Genomic DNA, 14,745 nt, shown 5'->3' on the forward strand with positions numbered 1-14,745 from the left:
TCGGAAATGAGGTTGCTTGGCGATAGTTTAAAAAAAACCTAAGACAACCAAGGGCAACCTGTAGTAACCTGAATTTATTCCTTTCCATAGATGCTACCTGACCTGAGTGCATTCAGCACATTATGTGTGCTTCTGTGAAATTTGTTGTTTTGATGCAGCGAAAATTACTATAGTTACTAAAATATTACTCCAGATTACAAAAATAAACGAATAGTGCAAAAGACAAGTAATGAGGTAGTTCATGGACAGTTCAGAAATCTGATGGTGGAAGGGAATAAGCTGTTCTTAAAATGTTGAGTGTTGGTGTTCAGGCTCCTGTAACTAGAAGAGAAATTACTGGAATTTGGGCATTCGTAACCTGGATAGAGCCTGCACAGCCAATTAACTCAAGATCTTAGTCTCAGCATGATGCAGTATTAGTACATACTCCTGCATCAGGTTTTAGATTTAAACACCTTTAATTTCAAGTTATTTCAGATTTGATCTATTAACTTAGGCCAACACTGTGCAATGCTGAGAGTGTGTTTTACCATCTTGCTGATGCTAACTTGAATAGATGTTACATCCACATTGATTGCGCTTAGAGACATAGTGCACTACAGCACAGAAACAAGCCCTTTGGCCCATCTAGTCCATGCTAAGTTATTATTCTCCCTAGTACCATCGACCTGCACCTGGACCACCTCTCCCACTCATGTACCTCTCTCAAATGTTGAAATCAAACCTGCATCCACCTCTTCCACTGACAGCTTGTTCCACATTTGCACCACACTGCAAGTGAAGATGTTCCTACTTGTGTTCCCCTTAAGCAGATCACTTAATCTATGACCTCTGGTTCTAGTCTCACCGAACCTCAGTGGAAAAAGCCTGCTTGCATTTCCTCTATCTATACGCCTCTTAATTTTGTTTGCCTCTGTCAAATCTTCCATTGTTCTCTTACACTCCAGGGAATACTCCTAACCTATTCATCCTTTCCCTATACAGTGGTGCTAGAAGTTGTGAACCCTGTAGAATTTTCTCTATTTCTGCATAAGTGTGACCTAAAATGTGATCAGATGATTAAGGGAACCTAATTAAATAAATAACACAAAAAACATTATACTTGTTCATTTATAGTGAAAATTCTACAGGGTTTACAAACTTTGCAGCACCACTGTAACTCATGTCTTTAAGTCCTAGCAACATCTTTGTAAATTTTCTCTGCACTCTTTCAATCTTATCGATATCTTTCCTGTAGGTAATTGACCAGAACTGCAAATTTGGTCTCTCCAACGTCTTATATTACTTCAGCGTAACATCCAAATTGCTGCACTCAATACTTCGATTTATGAAGGCCAGTGTGCCAAAAGCTTTCTTTACGACTCTACCTAAGTAGATAGTACTTCAGATGTACTAAATTGGACATAAAATATTTTGGGCGTTTTAGGATCACAAAATACACAGTATTAATAGAACTAGGTTTCCTTTTTCAGTCATTAATCTATCATATTTATAGGTAAACTCCTTTAGCCCATTTGTTACAACTAAGTGAAACAAGAACAATAAACTGAGCAGGTAAAGTAATGGAAAGTAAAAAAGAGACAACATATCAGGTTGAAGATTCTTCGTTGTATTGACCTGCAAAGTGTTTCTGGCATTTTCTGATTTTATTTCAAACTTACTGCATCTTCAATTTTTTTTTGTCATTTTTGTTTCAATATGCTGCTTGTTCATTTGCATTTCACCTAAATCTCTGAATGTGCTCCCAGAGATTTGTTTTCATCCTCCATTTATAGTTTTAAATATATTTTAAAGATCTATTGTGATCTTTTATCCTTTCCTTGAAATTTCAGTCAACTCCAAATTCTTCATTTTCATTTCTGCCCTTGTAATCCAGAAAAGTGTGAAGTGATAAACTTTGGAACTTGAAAGCAGAGTACAAGGTTTTGATGGCTGGATTCTTAGCAGTGTGGAGGAGCAGAGGGTTCTTAGGGTCCAAGTTCATTGATCCCACAAAGTTGCCATGCAATTTGATAGGTTAGTTGGGAAGGCTAATGGTGTGTTGGCCTTTATTGGTCGGGGGTTGAGATCAAGTGCTGTGAGGTAATATTGTAGCTCTATAAAACCTTGGTTAGACCATGCTTGGAGTAATGTGCTCAGTTCTGGTCCTCTCATTATAGGAAAAATGTGGAATGTTAGAGAGAGCTCAGAGGAGATTTACCAGGATGCTGTCTGGATTAGAGAACATGTCCCATGAGGATATGTTGAGCAAATTCAGACTTTTCTCCTTGAAGCGAAGGAGAATGAGGTATATAAGATGATAAGAATCATAGATGGAGTAGACAGGCAGAGATGTTTTCCCAATGCAGAAATGGTTAAAACTACGGGGCATAACTTGAAGGTGACAAGAGCAGGGGCAATGTCAGAGATAGTTTTTTTTCATAAGGAGTTGGTGCATGGACCGTGCATGAAGTCAGGGCTCTTGATAGAAGCAGATACAGTAGGGTTATTTAAGGAACACTTAGATCGGCACATGGATGATAGAAAAAGGGAGGGCTACGCAGGAGGGAAGTGGTAGATTGATCTTACAGTATGTTAAAAGGTTGAAACAACATTGTGGGCCGAAGGGCCTGTACTATGCTGTAATGTTCTATGTTTAAAGTGTTGAGAATTGCTCTTGCATGAGCATTGTAAAAGTCTAAGTTTCTTCCTGTCTAATGAATTTGATGGAAGTTTTTGATGAGTTAACAAAATGTAATAATGAGGACAGTGCGGCTGGTGTGGTCCACGTGGGCTTCTTTTAAGGCTTTTGACAATGTCCCTGTAAGGGTGATTGGACCAAACATTTAAAGCCATTGGGATATGGCAAAGCTGAAAAATCAGATTCAAAATTGGTTAGTTAATAAGGGCAATAAGAATGATGGTAGAGAATTGTTCTCGTAATTTGAAAACAAATGTTCAGTGGTGTCCCTCAGTGATTATTAGAACAGTGGTCCCCAACTACTGGGCCGCAAAGCATGTGCTACCGGGCCGCGAGGAAACAATATTATTTGGCGGTATGAAGTGATGTGAGTCAGCTGCACCTTTCCTCATTCCCTGTCACGTCCACTGTTGAACTTGAACGTACGTGAGGTCATTATGCACGCGAGGTCATTGGTCGGTATGAGTGAAAAACGAACATTGCTTGAGAGTTTCTTTGGAAGAGGTGGAAGAGGACATAAAAGGCCTAATGATGATGATAATGCAGAGACTGCAAAAAAAAAGAAAGTTTCCTTCAACAGAAAACACGACGAGTCGTACATAAAATATGGCTTTACTGCGACTGGTGACTCGCACGCTTCAAGCCCCCTGTGTGTGATATGTGGAGACAAGCTGTCTAATGAGGCAATGAAGCCCTCAAAACTGCTTTGGCACCTTGAGTCCAAGCACCCTGCACTTAAAGGCAAACCTGTTGAGTGTTTTGAGAGGAAAAAACGTGAGCAAGCGGGGCAGAAGCAAGTGTTGAGAGCTACCACCTCCACAAATGCTGCTGCTCTGAGAGTGTCGTACTTAGTGGCTATCTGTGTGACATCTTCAACCTGCTCAATGAACTCAGTTTGTCACTTCAGAGAAGAATGACAACTGTCTTCAAGTTGGCAGATAAAGTGTCTGCTTTCAAAGCCAAACTGGAACTGTGGGGACGGCGAGTGGACAGGGGCGTATTTGATTTGTTCCCAACATTAACTGGGATTTTGGGAGAGACTGAGGCTGCACCATCTTTCTCACGGCTGGTGCGCGATCACCTATCTTCACTGTCGGCAAAATTCGAGCGTTACTTCCCAACCGCAAATGACCCAAGACATGCAAAGGAATGGGTCCGTAACCCATTTGTGAATGTCCCTGGTGAATCATTCATGTCAGTGCCGGAAGAAGATCAACTCCTCGAGCTTGCAAGTGACGGTGGGCTGAAAAGTATGTTTGACATAACATCTCTGCCGGCATTCTGGATCAAAGTCAAGGCTGAATATCCTGAGATAGCCACGAAAGCACTGAAAATTTTGCTTCCATTTCCAACATCATATCTTTGCAAAGCAGGATTTTCTGCAATGAACGCAACGAAAACTGAATTGCAGAATAGACTGAACATAAGGAACCCCCTTCGAGTATCGCTGTCTCCCATCACCCCTCGATGGGACCGCCTTGTTGCAGGGAAACAAGCCCAGGGCTCCCACTGATTCACTGATATTGGTGTGTTGCAATAATTTTATATGTTCATACGAGGAAAATGTGCGCTGTGTGTTTAATATCCAAACGTTACTTAAAATGTTATGATGCTATTGACTTACAAGCGACTTATAATTGACTTATCACTATATTCATGGGAGGAAAATATGGACTGTGTGTTTAATATTAAATTCGTTAGATAAACCCTTTTAGAAATAAAATTGAGTGTATTATTAGCCACTTATAAGTGACTTACAGTTTCACCTATATTCTGGTCGTGATTAACCCCCCCCACCGGGTTGGCCGGTCCGCAAGAAGATTGTAAATATTAAACCAGTCGCGGTGCAAAAAAGGTTGGGGACCCCTGTATTAGAACATAAAGTATTACAGCACGGAGTGGAAATGGCTGATATGAATGTGCATACTTTAAGGTGTTTGGAAAAAGGTATGGGGGATGTCAGAGGTAGGTTGTTTGAAAGGGGAGAATTTTAAAGGAGATCTGAGGGGCAAATTATTTTTCACACAAAGTCTGGTCATTCACTACAACAAGCTGTCAGAAGAGGGGTAGAAGCAGATGTTTCACAGTCATTTGGACAGGTACTCAGATAGGAAAGGCATAGAGGGATATGATAAATGGGATGAGTGTAAAACAACGTATCCCAGTTAGCTTTGTGTTCCCGCTTCTGTGCTGTACAGTTTTAGAATTCTGTGAATTCTGGAGCAATCTTGAAAGATGCAAATGTATTTTAATTCTGATGTTTCAACGATTTGTGAAGTGAAACAAGTAAGATATTCAAAAGTCAATCAAAAATCATGGAAAATTATTGTAGTAATAAGGCAGTTTGACTGAATTTTAAAGAACAAAACAAAATTAAAGTTGGGTTGTTCCTGCTTTACAAAGATAAATATTTTTTGAACATAGAATACTACAGCACAGTACAGTACAGGCCCTTTAGTCTACTATATTCTGCTGACCTTACAACGCTGTAAGATCAATCAAAGCTTTGCCGCTTACATAGCCCTCCATTTTTCTATCATCCAAGTGCCAATTTTAGGATTTAATAGTATTTAAATTTACCTTCAACTATGCATTTTTCATTAGGAATTGATGATTAGCTCAAGGGTGTCTTCTTTCTAGGCTTAAGCATTTTTCTGTTCAACTCACACAAAATGCTGAAGCAACTCAGCAAATCAGGCAGCATCTACTGAAATGAATAAACAGTCGTATTTCAGGCCGAGATCCTTCATCAGGACTGGAAAGGAAGGGGGAAGATACCAGAATAAGAAGGTGGTGGGAAAGGAAGAAGGACAAGCTGGCAGGTGATGGATGCGATCAGGTGAGGGGATAGATGGGTGGGTGGGAGAAAGGGGGATGAAGTATGAAGCTGGGAGGTGATAGGTGGGAAAGGTAAAAGGAGAGGATTCCCCACTCCGACCTCTTACCTCTTCTCCTTACCTGCTCCTCACCTCCCCTGGTGCCCCTCTTCCTTCCTTTTCTCCCATGGTCCACACTCCTCTCTCATCAGACTTCTTCTATTTACCTTTTCCACTTTATCACCTCCCAGCTTCATTCTTCCTCCCCCCTCCCTCACCCACCTGGCTTCACATATCACCTGTAACACAGACAAAATGCTGGAGGAACTCAGCAAGCCAGGCAGCTTCTATGGAAAAGAATAAACAGTTGATGTTTCAGGCTGAGACCCTTTTTGAGTCCTGAAGAAAGGTCTCGTTCTGAAATGTTGACTGTTTACTCTTCTATAGATGCCACCTGACTTGCTGAGTTCCTCCAGCATTTTGTGTGTGTTGCTTTGGATTTCCAGATTTTCTTGTGTTTGTGATTCACCTATAATCCACTCACTTGTCCTTCTCCCTCCTCCCCCACCTTGTCATTCCGGCATCTTTCACCACCCCTTTCCTTTGAAGGGTCTCGCCGTGTATTCATTTCAATGGATGCTGTCTGACCTGCTGAGTTCCTCCAGCATTTTGTGTGTGTTACTCTGGATTTCCAGCATCTGCAAAATCTTCTGTTTTTTTTTTTACTCTGATCAAGCCTGTCAATTATTTTATTTCTCTTGCCCGAATTTATTGAGTTTTGTAATTAAATTTAACATTATTTTAAATTATATAATGCACATTGGTATCTGTTAGGACTTCTCAAGAACACACTATCAGACATCCCACCTCTCCCAGAAGTTCCGGGAGTCTCCCGCATATTGTTAGCTGCTCCCTGATGCCCGGAAGTTATATACAATATCCCGCAAATCGATTTTTTCGAGAGGGAGAGGGAGAGCGAGAGCGAGCATCCTGATTGGTCTCTCTTTGTACTAAGTAGACCTATCAGTTTTCTCTGTGGGCGGGCTTTACAGTCGACCTCAAAAATAATGACAGTGTTGCTCGCTGCACTGTTTGCAACAGTGACTTTTCTATTGCCCATGGTGGGTTAAAATGCAAAAGACATGTTGAGGTGAGTTTAACAGGTGTCATTCATTCATTAGTATAGCTAACGTTATTTAAACTAGCTGACTGGCTGCTAAGGAGCTACTCTATTGATGTCCTACGTGATAAGGCTAAACTCCCTGTGACTTGCTTAAAGTTGTAATAGAATAAACATGATAATATAATATATGTATATATTTTAATGTCACATTTTCTGCATATACCCAACTTGGTTTACAGATTAGACAAAATCACGAAACAAAGTATGACATACATCCTTGGAAGTTGACCGGGGGTGGGTGGGGGATATGGGGTTGCGGGGGGCGGGGGTGCTACCTCCCTGAAATGAGTTTTTGCATGGTGGGATGTCTGCACTAACATTCAGTCCTGATGAAGGGTCTTGGCCTGAAACATCAACTGTTTATTCATTTCCATAGATGCTGCCTGACCTGCTGAGTTCCTCCAGCAATTTGTGTGTGCTGCCTTGAATTTCTAGCATCTGCAGATTTTCTCTTGTTTGCAATTTACTAACATTGGTTATTTCCTTTTTTCCTTAAATAACTTTGCCTTAATAATGTAGCCCAAAGTATTCTATTCAATGCATTTTAGCTCTGAAATGTTTCTGAGAAATGCTTTCTGATTTATTATTTTGTAGTTAAAGAGGTTATAATCATAAGTCTGTGGTTACTTAGAGATTTGTTGATGAGGTGGGATGACACAAACTGACACCGTATGACTGATATGGTAGAGCTTAAAATCCTGAACCTCAAGGAATCCTGACCTCTTCTGAAGGACTTATAATTAATATTTGATTTTTATTCCTCGCAGACCACAGAAACCAAGCACCCCAGAGATGACTAAAGGGAAACCTTCCCCTCCAGTCTTCACTGCTGTACAGGGACAGATCAAACAAGGTAACTACAAAGCAAAGCTTGGCAAGGAGCACAGTATTAAAGTGACAGCAGAAGGCTAAATACACAATGTGAAATCATCCCACTTCATCCTTTTATGTTGAAATATATTCTACTTTGTTGAATTGTGCGATAAGAGGTTAAAATTCAATGACTTAAAATTAATGTACTGGAGGTATTGGAATGTGGTTTCTTTCCAGTAGGTACTTTAGTAAATTTTGAATGGTATTTAGAATTCATTTTTCTTTTTATAATTGAAATGAGATTTGGAAGATAGAAAATTTTATATCATAGCTTTATCAAAAATAAATTTTCTGACTATAAATTTCTGCATTCATCTGGGATTACTTATCCCCACAAGTTCAGTAGCTTAACTGTTACAACTATTTTTTTTAAAAAAGTGAAAAGTAAGATGTAACATGTTGGGGCAACGAATGGTGTTTGTCAAATTACTGATCAGGTATCAACATCTTAAAAAAGTTATTAACTGTTATTTTCAGATGGGGATTGGCAGTCTTTATTGTCGCTGATTTGTTTTGGGTGAAAAATGGGGAAATAAGTTACCATTTTTAACCAGTCATCAATTATTCATCAATTTTTTTAAATTTTAGATTCTTCTTGTAGGACTTCCCTCTTTAAGCTTGCATTTATTGAGTTTGAATGGCTTTATGCAGCTATTTCCATCTCAGCTATAATCCACCTTTAAACCAAAGTCTACGTGGTGATACCTGTGTTGCTCTCTGCAAGGATTTCATGGACTACTGTTTTTAGAATGCTGTTATAAGCAAGTTTGACTGAACATTATCTGTGCTGTTGCATAATATATTAGGATTTTTCAATGTGATTGATAGGAAGATTAATTATTCAATTCAGAATAAGGCACTTGCTTTATGTCAGCTTCACCACACTGATTTGATGGAGTTTACTCCCAGGAATATTATGCAAGTGCAGTGAAGGAAAAAAAAAGATGAAATAACTTGTCAATATAGCAATATGACTTTACACAACACATAACTGCTAAAATGTTTGGTATATTGTACAAAATATGGTTCTGCTTACAATTTCTATCTCAGTATATATGAAAACAACAATGAGCTGTAAGGCTGGAAGAAAAGGTCATTGGCTGCAGTCTGCCATCACTGCAGGACTTGTATACGTCTAAGACAAAGAAGTGGGCGGGAAAAATTATTGTGGACCCTATCTGCCCTGCAAACAGCCTTTTCCAAAATCTTCCTTCTGGAAAGTGCTTTAGGGCTATTAAAACAAAAATTTTACATCATCTTTCAAAAGTTTCTGCCCCCAGATAGTTAGTCTGGTCAACCATATTAGTTAGTCCCCCCATGCCCCTGTATCTATTACCCCCATCACTGCACTGCATTGCAAACACTTTATATAATACTGTTTACTTGTAAATACTAGTTAGCATTTATGTATACTTCATAATTAATTTCCATGTCCATATTTTAACCTCTAACTTTATTTTTATATAATTCTTTATTCTTTATATTTGTTAAATGTTTTTGTTGCATGTTGCACTGACACACGACAGCAAATTCTTAATACATGTAAATGGTGAAGCAGGCTCAATGGGGCAAATTCTAATTTTCAAAATTTAAGATGAGACTTCCAGTTTAAGATGGTACTGTTGAAGTTGTGCAACAACGTACTGGTAGTTCAGAAGGCAAGAAATAAGACTAAAAACATTACTAATAACACCTTTTTTTGAAGTAAATTGTGGTCAGCTATCATGGCAAACAATGAAGAAGCAAGCAGTGATGAAGCAGATTTGAAGAATGAGCCATACTGGTGTACTGCAAAGCCAGAATGCAATGTGTTTAAGATGTGGTCGCAGACCAAGTTGGTATTGAATTTCCCCCGGGATCAATAAAGTATGACTATGACTATGACTATTGGAGTGCACGATTTGGAGAAGAGTCGATGCAGAAGAATTTTGATGTCTGTCCACCGAACCCGGGTGCGAGGTTGGATTGCTCCAAGCGCAAGATCGAGAACGATTTCGGGCTGTGCGGTGTCTGCATCCAGGTCCTTGAGCGAGGCACTACCTGATGCTTGGACAACTTAAATGCTGGCCCAGACAGAGTGGAAAGCATGAGTGTGGAGGTGAGGATCAGCTGACTCCCTCTCTCCAGTAGCTGTCTTCTCTGCGAGTTTTGCGGTATTTTTGCCCCACTAATGTGAACTGATATGAACAGGCTGCTTCTGGGAGCGGATCTACAGACTCGGTCTGGTTCGGAGTGCAACACACACAAAATGACTTCTGAATGGTTTTGGTCCAAAACATCGACTGTACTCTTTTCCATAGATGCTGCCTGGCCTGCTGAGTTCCTCCAGCATTTTGTGTGTGTTGCTTGGATTTCCTGCATCTGCAGATTTTCTGTTGTTTATGACTGCTTCAGAATGCTGTTGTTTGCATCTATTGCTTGCATGACGTGTATTTTTTTCCTCTTTATCTGTGCAGTTTTTATTGTCTTTTTTTTAATTCGGTTCTTCGGGTTTCTTGCTTTGTGGCTGCTTGTAAGCAAACAAATCTCAAGCTATATAATTTGTATATTCCTAGATAATAAATGTACTTTGATTTGAGTCACATGGAATTCAAACCTGATTAGTCTAAAATCACCAGCCATAAAATAAATTCATTGGCATTTTATGTGGCTTTTTCATGTGTTAGTGGTAGAATTGGGATAAATAGCTGTAGTTTTGTAGTTTTGTCTTTGAAGATGGAAGAGAGATAAGTGCTGCAGCCCGTCAAATAACAGCTATTGTGGATTGAATGATCCATTGGTGTTACTGGTGGGCTACTAGAGTAGCAACATTAGCTTGTGTTTGTACAATGATTTAATGTTCTAATTTATCCCAAGGTGTATTAGAGGTGCAGGATCAGGGAAACTTTTAAGACCACAAGATATAGAGCAGAATTGGACCATTCGGCCTTTTGAGCCTCCCCCATCATTCCATCATTACTGATTTACCAAATCTCAACGTATAGCAAACATTGGGAAAAGAGACCAGAATCATGTTTCATTAAAAGTAGATATTAAGGAGCGCTTGCAATGGGTACTACACGTGGAATGTATGTTTCGTTGACTAGGAAGTAATTTGAATTATGCCAAGCTTATGAAATAAGCCAAACTCCTTAAATGAAATAACGAGACTAAGCTGTTCCTATTCCAAACTTGTACCTCATTGATTAATATTCAGTGGTGAAAGTAGGGATAGGGACAACAGATCAGAAGTTGGCATAAGATTTCTTGCAGAGTTTGTGGTGAGTTGTTTGCCTGATGGACTTGAGAGAAATAAAGCACTAACTAGAGCAGGGGTTCCCAATGTGGAGTCCAATGACCCCTCAGTTAATGGCAAGGCTTCATAGCATAAAAAAGATTTGGAATCCCTTGACCAGAGGAGCTAGTTAAGGAAAGCTGAAGACTTTTGGGTACTCACATCTGAAGTATTTAAATTAGATTGGATTAGATAGATTCAACTTTATTGTCATTGTGCCGAGTACAGATACAAAGCCAATAAAATGCAGTTAGCATCTGACCAGAAATGCAAAGAATAGTGTTATTTACAAAATAACTATGAATAAAAAGTAAGTGCTACAGCACACAAATATAAAAGTACTGAGACAGTACAATATAGGTGCAATACTGCTTAGTGCTGTGATGTGAGGTTTAGCAGGGTCATAGCCTCAAGGAAGAAGCTCTTCCTGTACCTGCTGGTGCAGGAGCGGAGGCTCCTGTAGCGCCTACAGGATGGGAAGAGAGTAAAAAGTCCATGGTTAGGGTGAGATGCATCCTTGATAATGTTTTTTGCCCTGCCCAGGCAGTGTTTATGGTAGACGTTCTCAATGGTGGGCAATTGGGTGCCGATAATCTGCTGGGCAGTTTTCACCACATGCTGGAGTGCTTTGCGGACCGATACAGGACAATTGCCATACCACACTGAGATGCAGTTGGTAAGTATGCTCTCAATGGTACAGCGGTAAAAGTCCGTCAGTATCCTGGGACAGAGTTGAGCTTTCTTGATGCTCCGCAGGAAATAAAGGTGCTGTTCTGCCTTTTTGATCAGGATGGAGGAGCTCAGGGACCAGTTGAGATCTTCAAAAAGTGGACACCAAGGAATTTGAAGCTTGATACATGCTCCACTACAGCCCCGTTGACGTAGATGGGGATGTGAGTGTGGCTCCTAGCATGCATGAAGTCCGCAATGATCTCCTTGGTGTTAAGGGCCAGGTTATTGTTGGCACACCACATGGCCAGGTGCTGGACCTTATCCCTGGACAGGATATTCATTGGGATATTGTTGCAACCTAGGAAAGTACAAAAGCAGTTCCTTTAAAAAACATTCTTAGCTTTTCATTTTTATCAATTGCCTCTCCTTTGTAATGTGGTAAGAGACCAGAGCAGTTAGCTAGCTGTTATACAGAACTGAAGTGTATTCAGAATTCCTCAGATAATCCCCATTCATACCTCTAGTAGAATTTTTCAAAGTCAAAGGGGCAACTGGTAAACTGAATCAGCCTTATCAGCAACACAAGAGATTTTACAGATGCTGGAAATCCGGAGCAACACACACAAAATGTCGGAGGAATCTCAGCAGGTCGGGCCGCATCTATGGAGAGGAATGAACAATTGCCATTTTGAGCTGAGATGGCCTGTTGAAGGATCTCGGCCTGAAAAGTCAACTGTTAATTCATCTCTGTAGATGCTGCCTGACCTGCTGAGCTCCTCCAGCATTTTATGTGTGTTCCCCAGCCTTATCAATACTGGCTGCAAGGACAGATTAAAGCCTGGATGCTCTGTGGCAAGTGGCTTGCAACCTGATTCAGGACAACACACCCATTGTGCGGAAATCAGAGGTAGGTTCGCATACTGATCACTGGAATGAATGTTCCTGCAACAATGCTTGAGCTTTGATACCATCATAAGGAGTCAATGGGAATTAGGGGGAAAATGCTCTGCTGTTTGGAATCATACCTGACACAAAGGAAGATGGTTGTGATCTTTGGAGGTCAATCATCTCATCCTCAGGACATCACTGCAGGAGTTCCTCAGGGAAGTGTCCTAGGAACGACCGTCTTCAGCTACTTCATCAATGAACTTCCTTCCATCATAAGGTCAGAAGTGAGGATGTTTGCAGATGACTGCACAATGTTCTGCACTATTTGTGACTCCTCAGATAGTGAAGCAGTTCATACCCATATGCAGCAGGACCTGGACAATATCCAAGCTTGGGCTGACAAGCGGCAAGCAACATTCGAGCCACGCAAGTGCCAGGCAGTGACCATCTCCAACAAGAATTGAATTGAACTGACTTTATTTCTTACATCCTTCACATACATGTGGAGTAAAAATGTTTACATTATGTCTCCATCTAAATGTGCAATGTGCAAATTATAGTAATTTGTAATAAATAGTAGTAGTAAATAGTATGTACAACAGGACGGTCAATATAACATATAACTACAATTGTATCAGTATGAACTGATCAGCCTCATGGCCTGGTGGAAGAAGCTGTCCCAGAGCCTGTTGGTACTGGCTTTAATGCTGCGGTACCGTTTCCCAGATGGAAGCAACTGGAACAGTTTGTGGTTGGAGTGACTAGGGTCCCCAATGATCTTTTTACTTACTCGTCTCTGTAGATGTCCTGAATAATGGGAAGTTCACATCTACAGATGGACTGAGCTGTCTGCACCACTCTCTGCAGAATCCTGTGCTTGAGGGAATTACAGTTCCCATACCAGGCAGTGATGCAGCCAGTCAGAATGCTCTCAATTATGCCCCTGTAGGAAGTCCTTAGGATTTGGGGATTCATGTTAAACTTCTTTAACCGTCTGAGGTGAAAGAGGCGCTGTTGTGCTTTTTTCACCACACAGCTGATACAGCGGCATGCAAAAGTTTGGACATCCCTGGTCAAAATTTCTGTTACTGTGAATAGCTAAGCGAGTAAAAGATGAACTAATTTCCAAAAGGCACGGTTAAAGATGACACATTTCTTTAATATTTTAAGCAAGAAAACTTTTTTATTTCCATCTTTTATAGTTTCAAAATGGCAAAAAAAGAAAAGGGCCTGAAGCAAAAGTTTGGGCACCCTACATGGCGGTACTTAGCAACACCCCCTTTGACAAGTATCACAGCTTGTAAACGCTTTCTGTAGCCAGCCAAGAGTGTTTCAATTCTTGTTTGGGGGATTTTCGCCAAAGATGAAAAGAGGATGGCTTCTACAACAGGATAATGAACCTAAACACACCTCAAAATCCACAATGGACTACCTCAAGAGACGCAAGCTGAAGGTTTTGCCATGGCCCTCACAGTCCCCTGACCTAAACATCATCGAGAAAATGTGGATAGACCTCCAAAGAGCAGTGCATGGAAGACAGCCCAAGAATCTCACAGAACTAGAAGCCTTTTGCAAGGAAGAATGGGTGAAGATTCCCCAAACGAGAATTGAAAGACTTTTAGTTGGCTGAAAAAAGTGTTTACAAGCTGTGATACTTGCCAAAGGGGGTGTTACTAAGTGCTGACCATGCAAGGCGCCCAAACGTTTGCTTCGAGCCCTTTTCCTTTTCTGTTATTTGGAAACTGTAAAAGATGGAAATAAAAAAAGCTTTCTTGCTTAAAATATTAAAGAAATGTGTCATCTTTAAGTTCATGCCTTTTGGAAATCAGTTCATATTTTACTCGCTTAGCTATTCACAGTAACAGAAATTTTGACCAGGGGTGCCCAAACTTCTGCATGTCACTGTATGTACAGACCACGTGAGATCCTCGATGATGTGTATGCTGAGGAACTTAAAGCTGTTAAGGTTCTAACCATTGTCCCTTGACATTCAGTTGCATCACCGTCATTGAATCTCCTACTATCAACATCCTGAGGGTTACCATTGAAATGGAACTGGTCTAGCCATATAAACACCGTGGCTATCAGAGCAGGTCAAAGGCTAGGAATCCTGCAGCGTGTAACTCACCTCCCGACTCCGCAAAGGCTGTCCACCATCTACGAGGCTCAGGTCAGAAGTGTAATGGAACACTCGCCACTCGTCTGGATGAGTGCAGCTCCGTCAACATTCAAAAGAAGCTCGACACCATCCAGTACAAGGCAGCCACTTGATTGGGACCCCTTCCACAAGCATCCAATCCCCCCACCATCGACAAACAGTTGCAGCAGTGTGTAGTATCTATCAGATGCACTGCAACAA

At 40.6% G+C, this 14,745-nt stretch overlaps 1 protein-coding gene across 4 annotated transcripts in view; it reads left to right on the forward strand.

Moving 5' to 3' along the window:
• The window catches only part of LOC140194900 (WD repeat-containing protein 7), a 619,189-nt gene that overhangs the window by 183,119 nt on the left and 421,325 nt on the right, over window positions 1-14,745 (forward strand). For all 4 annotated transcript variants that reach the window (XM_072252235.1, XM_072252236.1, XM_072252237.1 and 1 more), the window contains one exon: window positions 7,447-7,532. In XM_072252235.1, coding sequence (XP_072108336.1) covers window positions 7,447-7,532 — 86 coding nt within the window. The remainder of the gene's footprint in view (window positions 1-7,446; window positions 7,533-14,745) is intronic.

This window comes from Mobula birostris, chromosome 3 (assembly GCF_030028105.1).
Source record: "Mobula birostris isolate sMobBir1 chromosome 3, sMobBir1.hap1, whole genome shotgun sequence".
NCBI classification, from domain to species: Eukaryota; Metazoa; Chordata; class Chondrichthyes; order Myliobatiformes; family Myliobatidae; genus Mobula; species Mobula birostris.